The sequence below is a fragment of the Daphnia pulicaria genome, chromosome 7 (assembly GCF_021234035.1).
Source record: "Daphnia pulicaria isolate SC F1-1A chromosome 7, SC_F0-13Bv2, whole genome shotgun sequence".
Classification (NCBI taxonomy): Eukaryota; Metazoa; Arthropoda; class Branchiopoda; order Diplostraca; family Daphniidae; genus Daphnia; species Daphnia pulicaria.
Window position 1 is genome coordinate 17,371,005 of NC_060919.1, and position 24,513 is coordinate 17,395,517.

The 24,513-nt window shown below is 42.1% G+C and overlaps 1 protein-coding gene across 4 annotated transcripts in view; it reads left to right on the forward strand.

The window, feature by feature from the left end:
• The window catches only part of LOC124348823 (homeobox protein cut-like), a 163,656-nt gene that overhangs the window by 72,433 nt on the left and 66,710 nt on the right, over positions 1–24,513 (forward strand). For 3 of the 4 annotated variants that reach the window (XM_046799114.1, XM_046799115.1, XM_046799116.1), the window contains one exon: positions 4,285–4,422. In XM_046799114.1, coding sequence (XP_046655070.1) covers positions 4,285–4,422 — 138 coding nt within the window. Of the gene's footprint in view, positions 1–3,421; positions 3,832–4,284; positions 4,423–24,513 lie in introns of those variants that run through there. The other variant, XM_046799117.1, reaches the window with a different exon arrangement.

The following is a 24,513-nucleotide window of genomic DNA, read 5'->3' on the forward strand; positions in this document are numbered from 1 at the left end:
CAAAAACACAAAAAGGGGGGACCGACGACGACTACGACGGGAACAAACGAGCTGAGCTGCTGTTCCTCTTCTTCTTCTTCTTCTTCTTCTTCTGTCATTTCATGTGTGTGTGCGCCCTTTTATATTCCAGTGTGTGTGTATATATATGCCTGGCATCATCAGTTCACAGCCGAAAAGATTCCCAACAGACTGGGACTCTCTCTCTCTCTGTGTGTGTTGAATAAATGTCACTGGAACAAATGGATTCAACATCCGGAGCTCCGGAGCTCTGCTCTTTTCTGTTTCTCACACACACACACACACACACACACATCGACTCCCGCGAGCGCAATTCGATTTGCAAACAGTTGAACGCGTTTCGAGAAGGAAAACAAAAAAAAAGATAATCTCCCGACAAAAACCAACGCATCAGAAGAGAAATATATAGTCAGTCGATCATTTATTTGATTGTATTTCATTTCTTTCGACTTGTGTGTTTTTTCTTCTTCTGCCTATGTTTGCCGCGGTGCGTTCGCTGATGCGCTCCCTGTCGGGCAATATCCAACTCCCCCTCTCACTTGTACTTTCCTCCTATCTTTATAGTCTACTTTGACCTCCCAAACTACCCAGTAGTAGTAGTACATGTGTCTTAGAGCGTCTAGCGAAAGTTGGAAGAAGCTAGAGTCGATTGAGTCGCTCGATCTTCTTCCTTCTTCTTCTTCAGTTGTTTTCTCTTTAGCTTCTCTCTCTCTCTCTCTCTCTCTTGTTGTTGCCTAAAAACATCTAACATGTACCCTGGGTGCGATCGTCTGGATATGGCCTTCTTCTTCTTTTCTATTTTTTTTCTTTCCACCGAAATAAAAGAGGGAAAAACCTTCTTTAACTGAGGGAGGGCTGCCGAAATAAGTGGAGTAGTCTATATTCTAGTTTGCTCTCTTTTTGTTTTTTTCCGTTGGCTTTGCAGTGTGTGGCCAGGGAGGGTTAGTGGCTCCCCAGATGGCCATTGGATGCGTCATTAGTCGGCTTCAGTATTGACCTAACAAAGGTCTCGTTGCGTATCTCTATAGCAAGAGACGTGGGGGTATATATGTACACTGTTGGCTGTTGCCTGGTGTTGTGTTTTCCCTGTCGATGGCCTTCTCCTCCCCCTCGCTTTCCGACCCACACGGGGATAGATATTGGCGCATCTTTTTTCTTTCCCGAAACGTCTCTGAACGCGATCCGACATCTGTTTTGTTTGTACAAGATAACGTCGATGAGAAGAGAGTAGAGTGGAGAGAGAAAGAATCATCACTTTGGAAAATAGGGAGCAAACGGTTTGTTATGTTGGCCAATCGACATCCTTACATCCTTACATCGTTCCATCTCCCCCTTTTTCGGTATCGACTATCGATTCAATCCCTCACGGACCGCGTAGTCGAGCGCGTAATCGAATGAAACTCTGTTGAGCGTCGACTGCTGTGTGCCGGGGTAGTCGAAACTACCAATCAGCCAAGAGTTTCTCTCTTCTCTCTTCTCTTTATCACGTCTATATCCAAACAGATGGTAGCGGTGGTGGTGGTACATGAAGAATGGAACCAACGACAACGTTCAGTTCAAAGTTGAATGTCTGCATGAGCGACCGATCAAGTTCCGCAACGCGCTGGCAGGTTATTTTTCTTTCTCTCCCTATCTCGAATTCTCGATGAGAGTTGACTTTTTCCCTTTTTAATTGCCTTTGTTTGGTGCAAGTTCTTCTTCTTGTTCACCACAAGAATAAACCCCCCAAGATGATTCGCATCTATGGAAGGAGAGAGAGAGAGAGGAGCCACACGCTTTGTTGACCACCTTTAATGGTTAGCGCGAAAAGGATCCTATAGCTTGAGGGACGGTCTCTGCTCGCAGTAATCCATCAATCAATCTTGTGTACCGTGCGAGGTACTTGTGCGAGCTCGTAACGGACACCTGGCGATTTTTCGATCGACCAACAAACAAAACAAAGTGGATAAAATTCATCAAATGAATAGAAAATTCTTCACTCTATTCTGCTCCCATTTAAAAAAAAAAAATTAATTGGCTGAGTATTGGTTTGTGTGGGTTATCTCTTTCATGTGTTGATTGCACCCAGATCGTTTCGTCTAACAAAGTTCGATTACTTTTCCATTTCCCCCTCTCTTCCTTTTTTTTTTTGATGTCATCACATGTCTGGATGGGTTGGCTGATCTCATTGCCCCTCGCGTGTTTGCTCTTTACCGAGTGAAGGCAATTTATATATAGATCCTATATATATCTATCTGTCTGTATGTCTATCTATCTATCTATCGTGGATGGATGTATTGCTTGTGTATCGATGATACGGTGCACAGTTTGGGGCTATTTACCCAGCTCTTTTCTGTCCGTCTCTCTTTCTCTATCTGGCGGATCAATATCCTCCCACCCTAACCGGAATAGATTCCCGCTCGGCACCGCTTGTTGCACTGACCTCCCCACCCTTCGGTCGAAAACACCACCCCATTATTCCCGTTCCCCCCCCCCCCACCCCACCCACACCCCACCCTTTTTGAATGGCTGACGGCGTCGACGACCGTTTTGTGCACAATACCCGTCAACCGTATGTCTACACAAATATCAGCAACGTTCATTTTTTTTTTCTTTCTCCGGTATACCCAGACGCATGTAATAGCCTCTCGGTCGTAACCTAAATAATAGAAATAAATAAATATATATCTAACGAAATAAAAACACGCGTGTCTGTATGTTTCTTTCTCTCCCCTCTTTCAAAAGTTTTTTTTTCCATGTTTGAAGACACTTTGGTTATGTTTTTTATATTATTCCGCTATTTTTTGCTCGGCTATTGAATTTGGATGGCCATCTTCCAAAGATATTTTCACGGGGGAGAGAATAAGCAGAAGAAAAAAACATATTTAATGCGTTGGAAGCGGGCGTGTTTTTGTTGTTTTTATTGTTTATGCATATATATATAACCAACGCGAAGACATAAATCGTTCGTTTAGGCTCTTGTCTTTTTCTTTTTTTTTTCTCTCTCTCTTATGTGTTTATTTCATCGCGAAGGGGTTAAATATGAGGCAACAAAAAAACAAAACGAACAGAAAAAAAACGGGACGTCGTTTGCACCAAGGTAAGAAACGCGGGAACCCCTCAATTAAAGATGCAAATGCCGCGCAATTCATATGCCCCGGCATATCGCCAGTTGTTTTTCTTTCTGAGCCCTGGGTTGCCACCAGTAGAATTCTTTTGAAAAATCTTTTGAATTCTTTGAAATATTTGAATTTGTGCACTTCTTTTTGAAAACTCTAGGAAAATTTCGATTTTCCTATCAGTTTTCAACTTTTTTCGATTGATTCAGAACATGGCAACTTCCTTACGTTTTGGAGGGAAAAGAGCCATGGTATTATTGCAATCCTTTAAGGGGAGAGAACCGTGTAACTGTAGCAGACTACAAGTACGTGTTGAAGACGCACACGTGACCGTGATTGTGGTATTAGTTAAGTTGTGTGTTTTAATTAAATTCATGTGATACTTAACATGGACAAGCAAGTAGAGAAAGATATCGAAGACTTATTTTAACGTAGATTGGCAAAATTGGCCGAGCTCTACCCAGATTTGACTGAGTGGGTGGGAAAAGTGGAAGGCGAGATTTTGGAAGTGGAAGGCATTATTGGCGAGAACCGATAATGAAATTGTCTGTGGTGTAACCAAACATTTTTCTTGAGTGGCATGGTGAAAGGTGCACAGTGAATAATCATGTAAAATCACCAAAAACACTTAAGAGACCTTTGATCCAGAAAATAAATGCAAGCTTCGGTTTCAAACAGCTTCCAATCTTGTTCAATCACAGTAGCTGGTATGATGGTATGATTATAGTCAAGTGTTGCCCCAACTCATTATAATTATTTTTCTTAGATTCTGATATCGTAGGTTTTGTAACTCAGATTCATTCAGTACAGACTGGCATTTTTATCTTTGAAAATAGCCAAAGCTGGTGACTGAATTCTTTGAATGAACTTTAAATTTGTAAATGTATCAAGTGGGAGCAAAAAAAAGTGGTGGGGCAAGTATCAATGTGTGGGAGGGTAACGAGAGATTTACACCTGCAGAGAAAACGGTCGAATTTTCCCTTGCATATTTAACAACCGACCCCACTAAAGAAAAGACTCCCATCGTTTATGATTCTTAAACAACACTGGCCATCATATTTTCCCCCGTGTTATTTGGAAGCTAATAGAGTGTTCTTCTATTGACACACATTATTTAGACAAATCGACAGAGAATTTTAATTTTTCAAATTCATTTCCATTCAAACAGATCCCGTGCCTTTATTGGAGATGACCAATGGGCTGCAGTCGAAAGCGGCCCGGATGCAGGACGTCGATCTGGAGGTGAAGCAACTGCGCGAGACGCTGGCCGAATACAACGAGGAATTCCGTCAAGTCCGCAACCAAGGTAGGACGCCAAACGAAATTTATTATATTTGATTTTATTAAAAAATTATTATTTGGGAAATGAATGCGGGTCTATTGTATTTGTTCGTTCTATCGTTTTTTTTTTTTTTTCGAAACAACAAAACTGAAAATTCTCTCCACCAACAAAATAGGCCCTTTTATTTGTGTTTTCTTGTCCCTGCCGTCATCATCCAGCCGTGGCTGCTGATGATTTTTGGCTCTTATTTATTATTTGTTATTGTGTGTCGAATAAAAGAGAACGGTATTAGGAGCTACTATCAAGAGCAACACGGAATGAAGAAAGGGAAAAATTTTGTTTGGTTTTTATATTTGTGACGAATTAATGGCGGGAATGTGCGTCAGATGGTTGTCGATGAATTTCTCTTGTTCGCCCTCCTTGAATCTTTTTCTTTTTCATAGGAAATTCATTTTTCTAAAATGGAAAATTCACCTTGGCCTTAGCTTCTGATTCTTTTGTACGTGTCGAGGTGTTTTTTGGTAGTTGTTGTTGTTGGCTATTTCCTGTGTTGATTTGCTCCACGCCCTCCTGTGATGTAGTACAACAACGTCGACGACGTCCAAACAAACAAAACGGGAAAAGACCTCGGCCACAGCTCCAGGAACCCGTGTCTGAGCAGAATGGACGAAAAGCGTTTATTGTTTTGCTTTGTTCCCTTTTTTTTATCTTTTTTTCCTTTTTCCTTTCTGATGGAAGAGAGAAAAATCCTCGACATTTTCTTCTTCTTCGTCGTCACACACAGACGATTCCGAAAAATCCAAACGCGCTCGGACGCTGTATAGGAGAGAGAATCTATATAGATGCTACGATATATATAGATAGGACGATGTACACAGTTACTAAGGGGGGCCCTTTTTTTTTTTCTTCCTCTGCTGGCCCTGTGTCCGGACAATGGGAAGCCGGTCGCGGGGCCCGGATAAAGACGGTTTTTTCCTTTTCTTATTTTATTTTTATTTTTTTTGAATTTGAAAATGAAAAAGAAGAGGGAAAAAAGGGCCAATTTTTGACGTCATCCTCCAACAAACACCAACCATCAAACCGATGATTCCGTTCTTTGTTGCCTGTTGTTTTTCCCCGTCTTGATTATATTTACGTTTCTTTATGGTTGTGGCGTCGATAGCCTCTGAACAAGAAGAGATTCTCTTCCGCTTTGATTCATTTTTTTTTCTTTCTATTTCTTTTTCCCCCTCCTGTTTTTATTTAATGACTCTAAAACTCATTGATGAAGTTACTTTGGCAAAACGGTTTCGCTTGGCCGACCAATTTCAATTGTCTCTCTCTCTCTCTCTTCTCTGCGTCGGAGGAATCAATGTTGAAATAACAACAACAAGGGTGACGAGGGCAACAGTCCTTCTTCTTCTTCTGGGAGGAATCGAGTCTGCAAGAGTTTCATTCATGACGTCGTCAAACTGCTGTTACTCCAGTCTGGATTTTTTTTTTTCATTCTGAACTTTCATCGCACCGTGACTGAATTGAAATTTTCATTCAAATTTTGAACCTTTTTCTTTTTTTTTTAATCGACTCGTCCTTGCCCAATTCGTTAAGTTGTTGTGATTTTTTTCAATCAAAGAAAACTGTTGATTTGATCGAAATAATCTCGTTTGGTGGGGTGGGGGGAATATCCGGTCAATAATAAAAGGAAGTTGATGGCTGCTGACGAACCATCTTTTTGTGTCGTTTATTGTTTGCCACTTTTGCGCCGCTTTTTGATGGGGGGGATATATAACCAACAACAAAGGCAGCCAATCGATGAATCTGATTTCTTTCCGTCTCGTCCCGGCAACTTTTGCGTTAGTTGCCCGACGGCCGGGGGCGTTTATACACTTGACTCTCTTTCTCTTAAGCTGTTAAAAGTTATTTTATGACGTTCGATGGATAGCTGGACGATGGATGGATAGCAAGTGTGTGTGTGCGTATCGCATCTTTTTTTTTCTTTCGGGGGGCGTCCCTCGATGTATTGCGTGTTGGGCCGGGCCGGGCCGGCCAAAAGAGAAAAGATCGTTATGACCCTGTTGATAGTGGCGGTGGTCTTGACGATCCCTCAAGTCTTTTTTTTTTTCTTTTCCAACAATATAAAAACACATTTGAAGGGAAGAAGAAGAAGACTTTTGGTGGTTCCGCTTTTTTTTTCTTAGATTCTTCTTTTCTCTTTTTATTGTTGGCCATTTCGTAGCCGGACTGAGTAGATGGCTGTCGAAAACTTTATGTGAAAAAGGTTGCGCTTATAAGAACCGCACACTATCAAGGGCGAAAAAAAAAGAAGGAAGACGACGACCACCACCACAGATGGGAGTTTATATCGGAATTGATCCAGTCCGAGCCGAGTCTTTTGATGGACGCTTATAGTATCGAAATGCTTTTGAATTCCGCGCGCGCGCCAGCCCCCTCCCTCTTTTCTCTCTTGCGTTGTAGTACATTGACGTCTACATATCTTATCCGTTTCTCTCTCTCTCTCTTCTATTTTTACAACAGAGTAGGAGGTAGTATCGTAGTAGTAGTTGTGGTAGTCGTCGTCGTCTTATATAGTTTGGTCTAACCCACCGCCGGGCTGGTTGTCGAGCATATCTACCGCGGGGGCAGTTTGATATAAGACGGGCGAGAGAGACAAGATGGATCTACGGGAGTATACATAGGAGAAAAAAGACACAAGACGGCAGAGAGAGAGAGAGGGAGTCGAGAACGTGTGGGGCTTATTGCGGCCTCGCAAGTTTCCGTATGCGGTGCGCGGATCACAGACACACAAGTTTAGTTTTGGGCTGGTCTCTCTATCCCTTTCCATCAGCCCATCTATCTGTACATGTACATATATATATATATATCTTGGAACGTTATCGATTGGGTTCTTTGATCACCCCACTCAACCCTCATTGGCCTCCCTCCCCACCCAAGTCCCTAGCGATGATCTAACACACACACACACACAGAGCGGGCTGCGGAACTCCCGACAATCCAAGGCTTGATCAATTACCTCTTCGATCAAGAGTCGTCGTCGTCCTTCTTCTTCTATCCCCCCCCCCCCTTCTACGCCCATTTGATGGTCGGGGCCCGCCACTATCGATTTCTCGTATAGACTCTTTATCTCCCCCCCTTCATCTCTGCTCTCTGCTCTGCTCTCCCCATCGGGCCGCCTTTTCCGCCCGACCGTCTCTCTGAGAGATGAAAGAGAGACGAATCGAGAGCGATGGTGCGGCAAGATATGAGCTGGGAGGGGGAGGAGGCCATCGTTGTCGTCGTGTTATGACAACAACAGCCATGAAGCGGGAGGATGGGATGGGATGGGGGGTGGGTGGGAGTCAAAAGAGGCCGGCGACACCCGAGACATAATCTGATCAGCGACTTGTCGATCGATTTGATTGAACGTCTTTGGCCTGCGACGCGCCAGCCGAAGCGAAGAACGACGACGAGCAAGCTCTTGGCAATAGGCTTTCTCTCTCTCTCTCTCTCTCTCGAATGGAGTGGCAGATGATTTCATTCCTTTCATTCCTTTGCCTTCCATTCCATCCATCTATCCATCTCTTTCGGCTTCTCCGTCTTGTACTCGTCTCTTATTTCTTTTTCTTTTCTTTTTTTATTATTTCCCCTTGTATGTTTTTGTGTGTGTTGTTGACCCTGCTTTTCTATCAAATCTATTCGCTGTTGAATCAATCGCCCCCTTTATATATTTGGACCCGTCTTAGCCAATTATATATCCGCCCAGCTGTCTGTCGTGATGCTGGAGCAGCAGCAGTAGACACTCGACCGACTGGCCCGTCCAGCGGACGGCCAAAAAAGAGGACCAGGGAATCCATGCATCATCCTTCATATTCCGTCTTATCATGTGCTAGATGAGGCGAACATTTTTGTTCTTTTTCTATTTGATTCTTCTTAATCTTTTTTAGAAAAACAAAATGGTTTACCCTTTTTAGTTGTTTAGAGTTTGGCTTACACGAGAGAGAGAGTTTAGGACGATTCAAGAAAAACCCCAAAAAAGGGGTTGGAAGGAATGATTAGGATTGTGCGCCCAGTTCTTGGGAGGTGGTAATCAACCAGGAGAGTTTGGCACACGGACCTCTCCATCAACTATTTCCTAGAAATTAAAAACTGTCGGATGTCGAATCCCTTGGAGCGTTTTTTTTTTTTTTTTCAAAAATAATTTTGAATTCGATGGAAAAGAAAAAAAAGAAACCCAACGGCTACTTTACCCCGGTTAACCCGCCAACACAACTTTGCCTGGCGGCAAGTGACCGCAACCCCACCCAGATGAGAAATAATAAAAAAAAAGGCCAACCAGACAACATCACGAAAAATTTAAAAACAAAATGACGAAAGAGAGAGACTCGGTTAATTGGAGGAGTGACCCGAAAGGTCAAACGAATGGCCATCCATCAATGTGTCTGGCAGTTGTGCATACTAGACACAAGAGCGAGAGAAAAACTCTAGATGCATGCAAGAAGATGACCCGACTGCTGCTGCTGCTGCTGCTGTTCATTCCCGCGGCTTGTTTTTTCTTCTTGTTACATGCTGATGGTTATTGTTTTGTTTTGCTCGCTGATGAACATCAATCAAATCTTCCTTTTTTCGTTGGGAGAGAGAGATATTCGATGCAATCAGTCGCCGCCGTTAAATAAATGTGTTTAACGGAATTTTTCTTTGGGTTTTCGGTGCGCGCATCATATCATGGCGTAATCACGCACGTTCGAAAGATGTGTGCGCGGGATAGTGATATACACGTATCGATTGGCTTTATTTTTTCTTTGCCAAAGTCTTTTTGTCAAGCAGACCATTTTTTTATATTTCCTCATACGTCCGAAAATATGAAAAAAACCGCGGCTCTCGGCCGCACGCTTGCTGCATCGATGATTCGCTCTGACACGCGGGACGAGCTCTCATATCTCCTCCCGGGTGCTCCTTTTTTTTGTTATTCTTCGCCTTAGTTGCACTCGATCACACAAGAAACTTGGGGTCGACCATCTTTTTTCGGATGATTGGCTCTCTCCCGTCTTTGCTCGTTTTTTGTCGCCATCTTTTTTATTTCTTTCTTTCTTGGGTGAAAATGGTTCAACTTGTCGATTCGAGAAATGGTGGCGTGAGCGCTTCCGCTGAGAACCCTACACGTGCAGATTGACGAGAAAATGTGAGAGATATTTTGGGGGCTGTGGCATTCCTTTTCTTTTGCTCCTCTCGCTTTTGATTTTTTAAATTTCGAACGTGTTGTTGTTATATGGAGTGGAGCCGATTCTTTTTGGGCTCCCAAGGCCTTTCTAATTGCCCCTCCTCGTACGTAATCAAAACGAAAACAGAAAGGGAAGATCTGACCAGCAAATTAGAAGAAGCGGTGCGCGCTGGGCCATTATCGGGTAGAGAGTCTGAGAGCCGAGAGAGAGTCCGCAACCGATGCATTTTTAATATTCTGACTACCCGAAAACCCAGGCGGGGGTACAGACACATTTCCTGGTGCTGCGGGTAATTACGTGAGTTCATCGGCGTTCATCAACAGGCGGGGGGGAATGAAAAGGGAATCAAAGCCAAGAAATGCCCCGATTCTTTTAAGGTTTTTTTTTTCTCTTTTACTTGGAAGGATAGAGAAAGAAGGGGGGACGATGATGATGATCATCATCACCGATAAAACAATTGAAATCACGAGGTTGAGCTCATTTTCGAATCGGTTCTTCTAATAATGGCTAAAAACCACCTGACCAGGTGGTGGCGATGTTCATACAAAGTAGGGCCAGCTCCTGTATTAGATTCTATAGATCTTTTTTTCTTTTTTTGGTATTATTATAGAAAAGTAAGAAAAGGCAATTGTATCGCGTCTTCCCTGATTGCTTCTCATTTTTTTCCCTTCATTTCCTTGTATTTATTTATTAACTTTTGTTTTTGTTTTTGGTTTGAGAATTCTTTGGGTGGACCCTCGGGCCATCGACAATCCAATCAAAAACGATTCATCAAATCTATCAGACCTCTATAAAACTCGTCTCTTTCTCTCTGGTTTTTTTTTTTCGAGGGGGGGAATTTTTTTATTTTGCGCGACTGCCAAATCGAATTCTCCACGGAATGTGTTGGCTCTATCGTCCCGACTCCCGAGCCGCCGCCGCTGCCGCCGTCGTCCCCGCATTGCCGCCACAGCCGCCGCAATCCAATCCATCTTGTTTTCTGATATCGCCGTTCGTTCGTTTGCTTCTGCCGTTGCCCCCGGAGAGGAGCCACCAAACCAGAGGAGAAAGAAAAAAAAAGAGACTTCTTGATCTATCGAGCATATGATCTATAAGTCTAATCTTTCCGTTCCGTTTCGATTCCGTTTCTTGTTTTACACACGGAATTATTTTTTTCATTTTTTTCATTTTATTCTTTCTCTTTGAAATGTGGCCGGGTCAGATGGTTGTCTGGCGGGAATCGGGATTTATAACCACCATCCGAATAGAGAAACACGGCGGTTTGGTTAATTATCTTTCTCTCTCTCTCACACACACAATTCTTTGATTTGTTGTTATCTATTTACCGTGTACAGTACGGAAATGTACGCACCTGTTGTTGAATCGTTGCCATCTCGCAGCGTCGAGCTCGATGATTTTTCTTAATGGCTCGCGCCGCTTTTATTTCCCGAACGAATGCCGATGATATCGTCTGGTCCTTTTTTTGTTATTCTGGGTTGCCCTTGAACGCGACCAACCAATCCATCCAGATAATCCACCGTGAAAGATAAAAGAGGACAAGAAGCTTAAGCATTTTTCTGTTTTGTTTTTTCTTCCAACTCCATCGCACCTTTTCAATTAAAAAAGTGACGCAACAAACAAGAAAAACGTTAAGAGGGCGCGCCGCTATGGGAACTCGACAGGGTTCATTTTTTGGTGAAAAAAACAAAAATGTTGTCGTGACGATAAATACGTTGCACAATAGGTGAATATGCTTATGGAAAAAGAAAAAAAATTTGTTTTGTGTTTTGTTTGTATTTAATTCGCCATACTCCCCCGCAGCTCTTGTGTTTATTTTCGGCTCGTCGAAATCAACTGGCCAGAACTTTTGGAGCTAAGGAATCTTCTGACCGATGAATAAAAAACACTAGCGGAGCAGTAAAGAGAGTATATAGACACAGTTAATTGTACTAGTGCAATAATGATAATCGAATCAAAAGAAGGGGAAAAAAAAGAGGATAGACAAGTCGAGCGATGCTGGTCATTGTGTTGCCGGGACGCTCTTATTTCTATTTTCATTTGATATTTTTTTTTTGGTTTTCGAAGGGCCATATCATTGTTTGGTTTGTGCGCTAGACCTTTTAAAACGGCGATGATGGCAGTGTTGCATTTCCTGTCGGGACTTCCTTGGAAATCGTTTTTTTTTTTTATTTTATTTTGTGCGACGATGCAACCGGAGACGGTAACCAACCAACCAAGCGCTTTTGTCAGGAGAAAAATAAGAAATTTAAAAGAAAAAAAAAAGGGAATTTTTGATAGTATATAGAATGGTATATAACTGCGTTGTTGTTTTCTCTTATTCTCTTCGGGATCGCTTGTTTTATTATTCTTTTATTTGTGGGGAGTAGTAGTAGCAGTAGTCGCTCATCTCGTGCCAAAAGACGATCGTTTAAAACCGACGATAATGACGAGCCAATTAGAGAGATGACTAGACTAGAAGAAGAAAAAGAAGAAGACAACTGTGAATGGGAGCCTGGGGTAATTCCGCTCATCAAAGAGTCTAGAAATCGGCGGCTGTGTGTCACTAATTACCAATTGTTCGGATGCCCTAAATTAATTACCTCAACTTTGACAATCGGTAATTAAGGAGAAGGGGGGTTGATACTGTGGGCCGACTTGATTACATCGAATTGTCAAAGGTGTGTGTGTATTATTAATGCGCAGGATTTTGTGTGTCGGGCCTAATGGATATATATCGCGATTGTTGTTGTTGTTGTTTCTTCTCGCTGCGATCGATTTTCGCGATAGGGGAGCAGCTGCTGAACTACCTGTTAGCGCCGCCCGCCTTGTGTAATGTGTACCTCTCGCTCGTCTTTTGTTCTATTTTGGAGACAATTGAGAGCTCCGTTTCTCCCTGTCAGCTCCGATTTCAACAATGAGCGTCTCTTCTTGTTCCTCTCCTCGCTACGGTGAAAGTGTTGACGTCATCGGGTGGGGGGAGCACGCGGGAAAGGCGATCCGATCCCAACGCCGGAACAGATTGCGTAGTTGTCAATCGGGTGTGCTTTGTCTGTCTCTCTCTCTGTCTATGCGTGTGTGTGTAGATAGTGCCCTCTTGCAAAGTTACACACACAGTTTGCTTGTTTCACTTATTTAAATCACGACATTATAAATTGGACTCTAAGAGAGTGGAGGATCGAAAACGAGCGTTTTAAAACGATAAAAAAACAAAAAACCCAAACACTGGATGCGCTGGCGCTGGAAGGCGAAAGCGGAAGAAAAGAGGATCGTTTATTCCGACTGACCGCCCTTGTCTAGCTACTGCTGCTGCAGTGCCACTTGAAATAAATCCCCGCGTTCGAGAGAGAAGGGGAGAGAGAAGAATAATGAAGAAAGTGTATTGGGAGAGGAGAATGTGCGTACGGTTGAAGTATCAAATAGATATTATGCGAGACGGAATATATTGTGTAAAACAAAAGGTGGATCTAATATGTATATACGTCGGAGGGGGGGGGGGTGAGGCTGACGCACACTGGGCCGTCTTGGGCGTCTAGAAGAAGAAGAGAAAGGGATTTATTTCATCCAGGCTCTCAATCATGGAAAATCCCTTTCATCAACATTTGGAAAAGCGCTGAATCGACAGAAGAAACGGTTTGATTCATTCAACTGCGCACTGCGCTGGATGATGTAGCCTGGCCGTCCGACTGCATTGCAGCTTCCCCACCCCCTATTTCGGTGTCGTCGAGTCGAGAGAGAGAGAGAAAGAGATCCTTGTTTAATTCGTCGTCATTCTTTTCGTGTTCTTTGCGTCTATCCCTCAGACTCCCACGATCGAATCATAATAATAATTACTTTCACTCTTCACGAGAGACAGAACGTGATTATTATTACATGTATCTCTAGTTCTTCCCCCCCTCGAGCGGTCCATCTCCTCATCATCGGCGCACGATCATTAAAAAAACAACTGAATTAGTGTTCATTAATCTGCGACGACGAGAGAAAGATGAAAGACATTTTTGTTTATATATGTATAATATATTATACATATAAGAAAAAAGCTTCTTTTGTTGTACGCCAAACATGTCGACGCTAGAACTTTTGGGGAGGAAAGAAAAACAATAGAGAGACTCTGGGAATATGTTTGGCTACTGCCTTGGAAAAATTTTTCTTGATTGAAATGACTGGATGGATGCAAGCTGCTGCTGTTGCTGCTGCTGGACGGCATTGTCTCGGGTGTCGAGAAGGTGGGAGCCATAAGCAACTGGCTCTACACCATAACCTGTGGGTAGCGCTGGATGGGGGCCCTCCCGCAGCGCCTTACGGACGCACGGCCAATTATTATTATGCAGCCGAATTTCGTGTTTGAAAGGGGAGAAAACAGGTAAAGAAAAAAGACAATTTCAAAGATGAGGAGAACAACAAAAAGGCCGCCGATGATATACCCCGTTCGACGTATTACCGAGAAGAAGTAGAAAACGCGGGGCTTCCGCCAGGCCCACCACCACCACCACCAAGTGGTGCGGAGGGGAGAGAGAGACGCCGTTGGTGCTGCGGCCGCCACATTGCACCTGATTTATCGGAGATTGCACCTCGGGAGTCTTCTTCTTCTCGGCTTTTTCTTTATTATTATATATATCTATACGTTCGGGGCTTTTACACACTCTTTGCCACCGTCTTCTTTTACACCCCCTGCCATCACGGACTGGATTGTGTGTGTGTTGTATTCCTCCTTTTTTTTCTTTTTGGGATCTTTTCACACAACGCCGCCTTTTGCCTATACATGTTGGATACAATATAAACCGGTAAGCTGTTGGGTCCACCCCCAACCGGGAGAGTCAAACTTTTTCTCTTCTCTCTTCTTCTTAGATTTTTTTTTTTTTTCGTTAATATTGATTAAAATAATCAATAAATCCCTGCCTTTTGGAGTTGTTCAACTTTTTCCACTTTGCCTTATATAACTCGATTTGATATTTTTAACTTTGCGAGGCAAAAGTTGCTTTTAATTTTTGAGCGGATGTGATCGGCAAAAGTGCGCTAAATATTTCACCGTCGCTTCTGATATAGCTCGCAGAGAAATATTCAGCCGTCATTTCTCCAAAGGTACAAAATATCGTGAGAAGTTTGGTAGCTAGAAAAAAATGGGGATATTTTATTTTCGCTTGATTTCGGACTGAGCCCACGCATAAAAGGAAATTCATATTTTTCTTCTTTTAAATTTGAAAAGAAAAACTCCCACTGCGGTTTATATAGTATTACATATAAAGACGAACGCGGGCATATATGTCTGCTCCGTGTATTATTTCCCTTCTAGCCATGTTGAAGGGGGCTCTGATGCATATGTAATAAACGGAGAGAGAAAGAGAGAGAAAAGAGCGCTTGATCGCGCCCCGGCTTAATGATCGTTAACCGGCGAAATTTAATTACCGATCGCCTCTGAAGATTATACCGCCGTTGCCGCCGCAAAAGAGACTCCGACGACCGTCCCCGTTTCTTATATTTTTTTCTTATTTCTAGGCGATAAGACTTTTTTTTTTTTTCCTTTTTTATTTTTTGTGTTGAAATTTCATTTTATACGAGGGTCTGAATATTATTATTATTCGTCCGGCCGCGGTTACGATCGGCAACAACAGGTAGATATTGTGTGTGTGTGTGTGTGTGTGTGTCGGATGAATCAAAAAGAATAAGGGAGAGAAATGTGCTGTGGCTCCTCTATAGGTAGATTTTATTTCTTTCTCGACTTCCAAATGATTTTTCGACCCGCCTGAATGATCGAACATTTTTAAGTGCGCCATAATGGCACCATAAGGTATGTCTGTGTGTGTGTGTGTGTGTATGTCTCTAACAGTCGGTGTGTGTGATCAGCGACGCAAATGACGGGGTCAATAAAACCATAAAAGAGACGGAGGGGGGACTTGGGACGAGCTTTGTGTGCGGGAAAGAAGGAGAAAAAAAAGATGTGACGCCAATACAGATATATAATAAGACAACGGGCAGTTGGCAGACCGATAATAGAGGTCGAAGCTTAAAGCCGATCGCCCGCTATAAAACTTATAATCAGACGTTATATTGACTTGATAATTCCTTATGTCGGACCCGACTGGCCGACTCCGACATTTTCTTCTTTCCCCCCCCCCCCCCAACATCCAACTAATAAAACAACAAATTCTACCGGCAAAATGAGATATGACCTTATCCAGCAGCCACCACCGACTCGGTTGCCAGTTCTTCCTATTTTTTTTTTTGAAATTTTTCTTTCGTGAACTCACGGTATATTTCTGGGGCACTTGTGTCGGTCGAATAAATACGCAACAGGTTTAAAGGAATGAAAAAAAAAAATTCGTATCGTAAAAAAATGGAAGGCAAAGGGCAAGGCTTTTGAATGGAACAAAATAAAAAAGAAAAAGAAAGAAGAAAAAGATGGGAGGCTAAAACAACCCAAATCGTGAATGAAGTATATCGCCTGAGCACGTCTACGCTCAATCTCATCTGGATGAGATTCTGATGCCCGCGCCGTCTCTCCACACGCCCCACGGCCAACAACTCGTTCGCCGCCGCCACTATATACCAAGTTGAGCTGTGTGTGTGGAGGATGTTATAACCGTAATTATATCCGTCGCGCTCTCTGGCCATTTCAGCGATGCCAATTGAAGATGGAAAGGGAGGAGAGCTATAAGAAGAAGAAGAAGAAGAAGAAGAGTGGCTATATTTATTTATTTAATAAAAGTAGAAGATGAGGGTCAGAGATATTCGGCATTTTCCTTTTCTTTTTTGTTGTTGTTGTCTTACCTTCCAACTTCCGTCTGGCTGTCGCCATCGACAGTCAGACCCAACACTGTCATCATCATCATCAGGTTCTTCGTCTTCGTCGTGGGTCTGTCTTGTATTTTTTCTTTTCCCATAGATACGACGCCATCGCTCGATGATGATGGGCAAAGTGTAATGTTCCGTTGACGTGTCGTTCGTGACAAGCCAGTTGCACCAATTATCTCCTCCCTCTCCGCCAAAACTCCCCCCTTCTTTTCTAACGTGTACCTGAGAAAAAAAAAAAGAAACAAAGGACACACACACACATACAACAGGACAAAAAAAAAATCAATGCCAGCCATTATAAACTGATTTTTTCAAGAGGTAGAAAAAGAAAAAAAAGTTGTTGTGTGTTTGAGCACTCTAACCCAGACGGGTTGGGTACGTCTTTACCTTCAAAATTTTTCTTTTTTTTTCCCACAGACTTAGTATATATACGTATATATATATCCTTGATTGGCGATACCGTGTGTCGCTATAGATAGAGAGAGAGAGGGGATCCAACCCAGTGAAAATAAAAGTTTGCGACAACGTCAAAATCAAACAGAAAAGGGGAAAAATTCGTCTTGTTGTCTGAGGAGTTTGAAAACTTTTCTATTCGATCGATACGGCGTTTGTATGTGTGTGTGCATGATGTTCAATTGTTCCCTTCTGCTTTTTGTCCGACTTGCGTATTTTATAGACAACAATTGAACGAAACAAAAACCCCCAGAAAAACTAAAAGAAAAAGAACAAAAGTTGTTACTCTTCTTTTTCTTCTTCTTCTTGTGATGTGCCTTTCGGGGCTGCTGGCAAAACTTTCAAACCCGGATGAGAAAGGGGTTGTATATATCTCCCCAATTGTGTTATTGAGTAGATAAAAAAAGAAGACAAAATAATTTGTTCTGAGCTTCTAATGAGCGAAGCTGGCAATCCTTTTGGGTGTAATTGATTTCATAAGTTCAAAACTTTTTTTTTCTCTCTCTCCTCTCCGAGAGTTGCAACGAAAGAGAAAAAAAAATTACTGATAGTTAAATGTAGAAGCTTGAAAAGAAAAAGAAGAAATCAAAGTTTTGAAAAAAAATTTGCGCCCCCAAGAATAGTCGCCATTGAAGCCGAGACAGGCGGGACGTTTGATGTGTGGACGGCGGCGCTCCTGGCTATCATTAACGATGTAACTGAAAATTATACGACAAAGAGAAAGAAAAAAAAAATAATAACCCAAACCGATTCTTGTTTCTTTCGATTTGTTTCCATGGTTTTGAATCAAAGCGATTTATTAACGAACAATTCAGTTACAAAATGAGAAAAACACCTTGACAACGGATCGACGTCTAATGGCGATATCATTTCAGGGCTCTTATCTCTTCCGTCTAAGTTTGATTGCATCACCCAATCTTGTCGATGGAGCAGGAAAAAAAGAAGTCTCCTCCAAATCATTTATGTTGAATGAACCTTGTTGTCTCTTGTCAATTCTTCGTGACTCGTCTGTTTTGATTTTGTTTTTTTTTGTTCCCCTTTTTTCCCGGCGTAATATACACCTGAACGAACGGATGAAAAAAAATCACGCTGTTTGCGACACCCTTCAAATCTCCCGCTCTTCTCAGCTCCGTCTCTCACTCGACTCTGAGCACACACGCACACGAAGACGGTGCGCGTTCTTCTGCTCGTTTAGGAAACTCCTGTTGTTATACTTACTCGGCTCTGCTTTGGCATCTCTCCCACTTGTGTTGGGAGAGAGCAGCAGCAGCATCAGGAGCATCAGCCCTTATATATATTTTTATTTATTTATTCCGTTTTGTTTGCTCGCAGCGTAGGGCGAAATTTTCCGTCGCTTAATCTCTGCGCGCGCGTTATCAGCTTAATTACATGCGCGCACCTTGGCGACGTCCCCACCGAACCTTAACACACACACACACAAAAAAAGAAAAAGTAGAAAACTAACAAAATCGATTGCCCATAGTTTCCAACGGTCGTCCCCTTTTCTCTTTAATCACATCTATCCTTTTGATTACGGGGGCCCTTGATTCATTACAGCGCCGCCGTGTTTTATATCTGAAACATAATTTCCTTCCATTTTTGTTAAGTTTTGAAAAAATTGGGGTGGAGGCGGTGGTGGCGGCGGATGGAAAAGAAAGAGATTTGCTCGTAATAAGGTGATTGGCCAGGCTGTTCCAATCATCATATAAAAACACAATAGCCGCCGCCGCTTCTTCTTTCTTCTTCTTCTTCTTCTTCTGCTGCTGCTGACTTCTTGTGGTGTGTGTGTCCTCTTTGCGGTGGAAAACCAGTGGCTGACGCGGCAACGCTGTGCGTGTCAGTCGGTCGCCTGCCGGGGTGTTTGATTTACGGCCAACACTCGCACTTTACAGCGTGTTAAAAAAAAGAAGAAGAAGAAGTGGAAAAAGGAAGGTAGAAAAAGAAGTAGAAGAAGAAGAAGGGAGAAAAAGAAAAATGTGATTTACAGCCCTCGCAGTTGCCCAGATAAAGAAGAAAGACCATTTTCGTCAGTCTCTACTTGTGCACTGTTGAGACTTTTTTATTTTATTTTATTTTTTCATTTTTTCGGGAGGGAAAAAGACACTACACACACACTTACGGGTCGTGAGACAAAATAATTGAACTGGCTACATTACGACCGAAGAAGAAAGAAACTATATAGGAAGGAGAGAGAGAGCCGCCGCTTATATTACACTACACACTTTAATGATCGCTCTTGCTCGGATATGTTTGTCCTTGCCAAATAAAGCGGCGCGACTCTGGCATCACGCACATAACCCAACTTTTGGGTGCGTGTTATCTGCTGGGGGGTGGGTGGAGAATCTACACACCAAAGCAAAACGATCGAACCAGAACCGCGCGGGGAAAGGTTGGTCTATATCGTTTATTCAATTTTCCTTTTTTTTCTATCTCTCTGTAGTAGGTACTATATCTTATCGACTACTTCTAAACTCTCAATCGCCAGTTACGATTGAACACGTCATTTCTTTAAAATTAAAAAAAAAAAATTAAAACTTGATTTTGAATATTTTTCAAAAATTCGTAATGGCGCCAAGAAAAGGCTTCCGATAGTTTTTCTTTTCCCCAGCTAAAGAAATCCGACGCAAGTTTTTTTTTTCGTGTCGGTATTTATAGAGAGAGAGAGAGCCTCGAGTGTCCATTAATTTTTATTGCCTCTAAATCTGAATGATGGCTAGAAAAGAAGCCAAAGAAAAAGATAGGAGGTTTTTTGGAAGAAGGAGAAAGAAAGAAAAAAAGGTAATACATTATATCCATATTGTATGGCCGAGAAAGAAAAAGACTCGTCGCAATGAAGCGAACGCAGCAGGTGAAATGCATCATGTTGTATTGCACTCTGTGTGTGTGTGTATATCGGCCGAAAGAAAGAGAACTTCCTGTCTTTTCAAGTGGAACGCCAGTACACAAGAAGTCGTGTCCCGAAAGAGAAAAAAAGCCAACGCCAAGGACCCATAACTCTTTTTTTCTTCCACTGAAAAACCCGGCATATACTACACACAACTATAGAATTTTAAGGAGATTTATTTATTTCTTTGGAGAGAGAGAGAGAAAAGACCGGACACACCATCCAATCCTGGCCCAAGAGGTCGGTAGAATGAAAAAAAGTTCAAAAAAGTTAAATTTGTTCGGTGGTGGGGGGGAACGAACGAGTCGACTTGTTCATGCGTTGAAATTTCTTGATAGAGTATAGAACGTTCATCCATCGGGAGTGATGAACGGGTGCTACCGGCCGAGGTTGTTTGCGGTCCTCCACGGACAAGAGACAAACGACTCTGAACCGTTTTTGTTACTTCTTCTTTTCACGTATCATTGGGGAGAGAGGAACTTTCAACTTTTCTTTTGGATTCGGCTGTGAATAATGAACGGCTCGTCATTCTTCTTCTTCTTCTTTTCAAATCATTTGGGGGGAAACCTGCTGCTGTTGATTTCAATGAAATCAAAAAGAAAAAAAATTGTTGTTGCGCGTTTCGCTCCGGTGATAAGGACTACTTGTAACGTAGAAAAAACTCTGTTGAATCAAATGTTTGCTGCCTTATTTTTATTTGTGAGTCTGTCGAGCACGCCAACATCTCTCGAGATTGTCTACAACTTCCGGTGAACTTTTAAAAAAAGAGAAATCCTCCCTCAAACACAAGTGCGCCCCTTTCTCTCTCTCCCCCCCAGTCTTATGTTTTTGTATTATTTCGGTTCCTCCTCGATTGTTTTCTTGTCTTGTGTTAAATAAAAAAAAACGCTATGATGGAGGAGCTCCTGGATGGGATAAGCTTCTCTTTTTTTTTTCGAAGTTGCGCTCAACCGGAGTCATGCGATATATAATACAAAAGTGAACATCATAACATCCCGATCAAACATTCCCAGGTATTTTTTTTTCTTTTTTATCTCCCTGTATCGACCGCCACCACCACCACCTGATGATTTTAAGAAGAATGTACAAATAGAATAGCGGGGGGTTGGTGTTGGAACCGAAAAAAACAAATCATAAATATGTATTATTGTGTGTGCCAAGTCAACAACAGCAGCCGCACGGTAGTAGTACTGTATAGTGGCAGCTACTTTTGTGAAGGGCATCATGCGATACCCCCCTTCCATTTTTCCGAGAGGAAAATGTAAACAAAACACGATCGGTAATTGTATATTATTTCTTTTTTTTTTTCTTTTCTATATGCTCACGGTTCTATATACTCCCTCGCCGTGAGGTTTCGACCGACCATATCGGCTTACGTTAGTTATGCAAGGCTGATTTTGATGTGTAGAATATTATTATTTTTTGTTTTGGGTTGTTGTTTTTTGAAATATTTATGTGGATAAGAAGAAGAAGAAGTCATTGCCTTCCTTCTTCGAACAAAACAATACGCTGTGATAAAGGGAAAAATGGGAAAGTCAACACCCGCGACAGGGACGATGATGAAAAAGCGCGAAAAATCGGTTTTTTGAAATGGATCCGCTATGTGTCTGGAGCCCGAAAACAAAAACAAAACCAAAACAAAATACAATCTCTTTCGTCATATCTATTCAGTGAGAAGACGAAATCACACACCAATTTCTTTTCTCTCTCCCCCGTTATTCCAGCTGACCGGCAAAAAACAAAAAACACACAAAATAAATTCAGGAAAACTGGTTGAAAATTCTATGACCGTGTCCGGTCATTTTGCTTCTTTTTTTTCGCCCATTGTTTGTATTCATCGTTTTTTGTTTTGGGTTATCATTTGATAAACAAAATGGCGAAAAAAAAGGTGTTTAGACGACGATGACGACGGTTCTTTTTTCTTGTTTGGTTTTATTTTATTTTATTTTTTTTGCGGGAAAACATACAAACAAGTTTTGTTTTTTTGTGCTGATCATGTGCGGCACGTTTTCTTTGAAAAAAAGGGGGGGTTCATCGCCTGTTTGATTGCAATTGAATCTTCGTCGGTGAGCGGCGGCGGCAGCTACCCTATAAGATTATTTAGTTATTTTTCTTCTAACAGTGGCGCAGATTTAGACGGCAGGAGAGGCGTGTTCGGTAGCGGCCATTTGGGGCGGACTTATGGGACAGATAACACGCCCCCAACGGTGGGTTTCTTGTTCCTTTTTAGCTCCGGATGGAATATGGAGAAAAAAAGAAGCCCAAAGATATTTATAGTCGTTTTCAGCCTCATGTTGTACCTGTTAAATGGACCCATGGCGTAATCTATTTCTCCTCCCCACGCACCATCGCGGGTTGAGTTATCTACCTGACCCATTTTGTTTTAACTAGACAATATCGAACCGAAAAAGAGGAACAACTCTTTTTTTTTTTTCCCGAAATTTATCGAATTGATTTTATTTATTTTTTCAGTCCGCTGGATCGCTTGTTACACTCACACTGTACCATCTATTTTTATTATTCTCCGGCTGTTATGCCACTTGTATGTGTGTTTTTTTTTTCTTTCTTTTTCTTTTGTGTCTTGTTTTATGTGCGACCGCTCGTCTTTTATTTTAAAAAAATTCGTTTGGATGGGAAATTTTTGAGGGCTGGCGATTCCCTTTTCCCTTTTGCTCCACTATCCATGCAGGGCAATATTCTTCGCTCAAAAAAGTTGTTCATCATCTTGTTGTTTTTTTTTTTCTTTCCTACCATCAAGAGCAGCAGCAGCAGCAGCTCCTTCCCGGACTTTCCTAACCAGTTTTTAACGGCCATCTGGCTAATTAGCTTTTTGGAGAGCTCCAGCTGATGTGTAGTTTATTTCTTCTAGCCCTTTTTTTTTATTATTATTATGATTAAGAACTCTTTGCCGTGGACGTGCAACAACACTCTCTTCTTTTCTTTTTCTTTTTTGTTCCGTTCGTCGACACTCTCTCCCTGACAGCTCGGTCGCCGCTGGCCATTGAATCGATTCCTCGAGCCGATAACAAATGCAACACGCCAGCACTTTCTCCCGCAATTTTTGTAATTTTATTTTTTAATTTTTTAATTTTGCTGATTGACAACACTCGGGTTGAGTCTTCACGGTCATTGGATATTTTTAGGGGGGGTTTTTGTCGGTCGCCCGTTTTAATTGTGATAAATAAATGATGCGGAACAAACCCCCCTCAAAAGAAAAAGGTGTACCAGCCCTACACCCAAACGATTCTTTATACACGGGGACGTTTTGAGATCATCTCGAAAGTGAGTACTGGAGGGTGGTTTATGTATAAGCTCCTGCCGTGTTGGGTTGCCTCGGTAGTAATTTAAAAAAGAATGAAATTAAAAAAAAGAAGAAGAAGAAAAGAATCGGTTTTGAAAGGGCTTCATTAACTCGATATGCTCGGCGTTGCTCTGGGAGTGGGGGGGGGGGGGGGGGGGGTTTGTCTGTATGTACTTGCGCCGCCAGTAACTATAGACGAAACAATGCAAGGAGGAAAAAAGCAGCATAGACTTGCACACACACTCACCCCAGCGCAGGACACAACTGTACAACACGTCTAGGAAAAAATAAAAGAGGGGGGCCATCATTTTTTCTCTATTCTGTATGATAATAGCTCATGGTATAATATACCTATGCATACGTCTGTAAGGGTTAAAAGGGGTGGAGGATTGGGGGGAGATGGTTGCGTGATTGTCATGCAAGTGTTGGTGTCGTAGAATCGCTCGAGTGTGAAAGGCGACTGCGAAATGAACGCGTCGCTCTCCGATCTTTTTTTTTTCTTCTTTCTGTTTGAGGTTATGTGTGCATGTGTAATCATATCGGGTGTGCCAAACTCTATTGTGGTTCGTTTGTGATATATAGCGATTCGGTTTCACACACAAGTCTTGTTCCAACAATAAAAGGGAGAAAAGAGAGTCTCTCTCTTTTGTTGTTATTAGCCAACCGCCGCCACGTCGATTATCATATCTTGGTATATATACTCTAACCGAAATCCGTTAATCCAAATCATTAATTCCTATCGCCATCAAAAAAGAACAATAGAAAATCAAATGAAAAAAAAAAAAAAATCATTGAATTGTGACAAAAACTGGTCTACTGTAGACGTTACGTCATTTTTTTTCAAACCAAAAGACACCGCCGTGTCGATCACGAGACAAAGAAGAAGAAGGTACACACTTAAAAAACCAAAAAAAAAAAAAAAAATAACTTTTACTTAAAAATGATCAGCCGTGACTTGGCTGGCTAATTGCTGTTCATCCCTTCACTCGCCCCATGTGGTGGCTTCTATGAACAACTGTGAAATAAGGAAGTGACCTTTTCTCTCGTTGTGATGGATTTTTTTTTAAGTCTGTTCTACGAAAAAGATAAAAGTAGGGAGCCACCGAAGAACAAATCGGGACGGGGAAAATAAAAAAAAATTGATCAGAAACCTGTTGAACGAGTCGCTTAAACTAAAACTACCGTGTCCAGCCACCATTTTTGTTGTCATTTCTGCCACGGAGCGATGGCTCCTTGTTTGCGGATGTGTGTGTGCTCATCAATAAATTGCGTCGTGCGTGAGGACCACCTCTGTTCTGTTGCTCCTTGTTGGGAAGAAGAAGAAGAACAAGAAGGAGAAAATTCATGATTGCCTTTTGGTAGATAGATGCCAGAAGACCTCCTTCACGCTGTACACCGCCGTTGTCTGCTGACTTCATTAACGTCTTCAATTATCTTTCCATCCCTCCCAACTCTTTTTTTCTTCTTCTTCTTCTTCTCCCCTTTTCCCACCAGCCATTGGTAGTGGGGAGGGG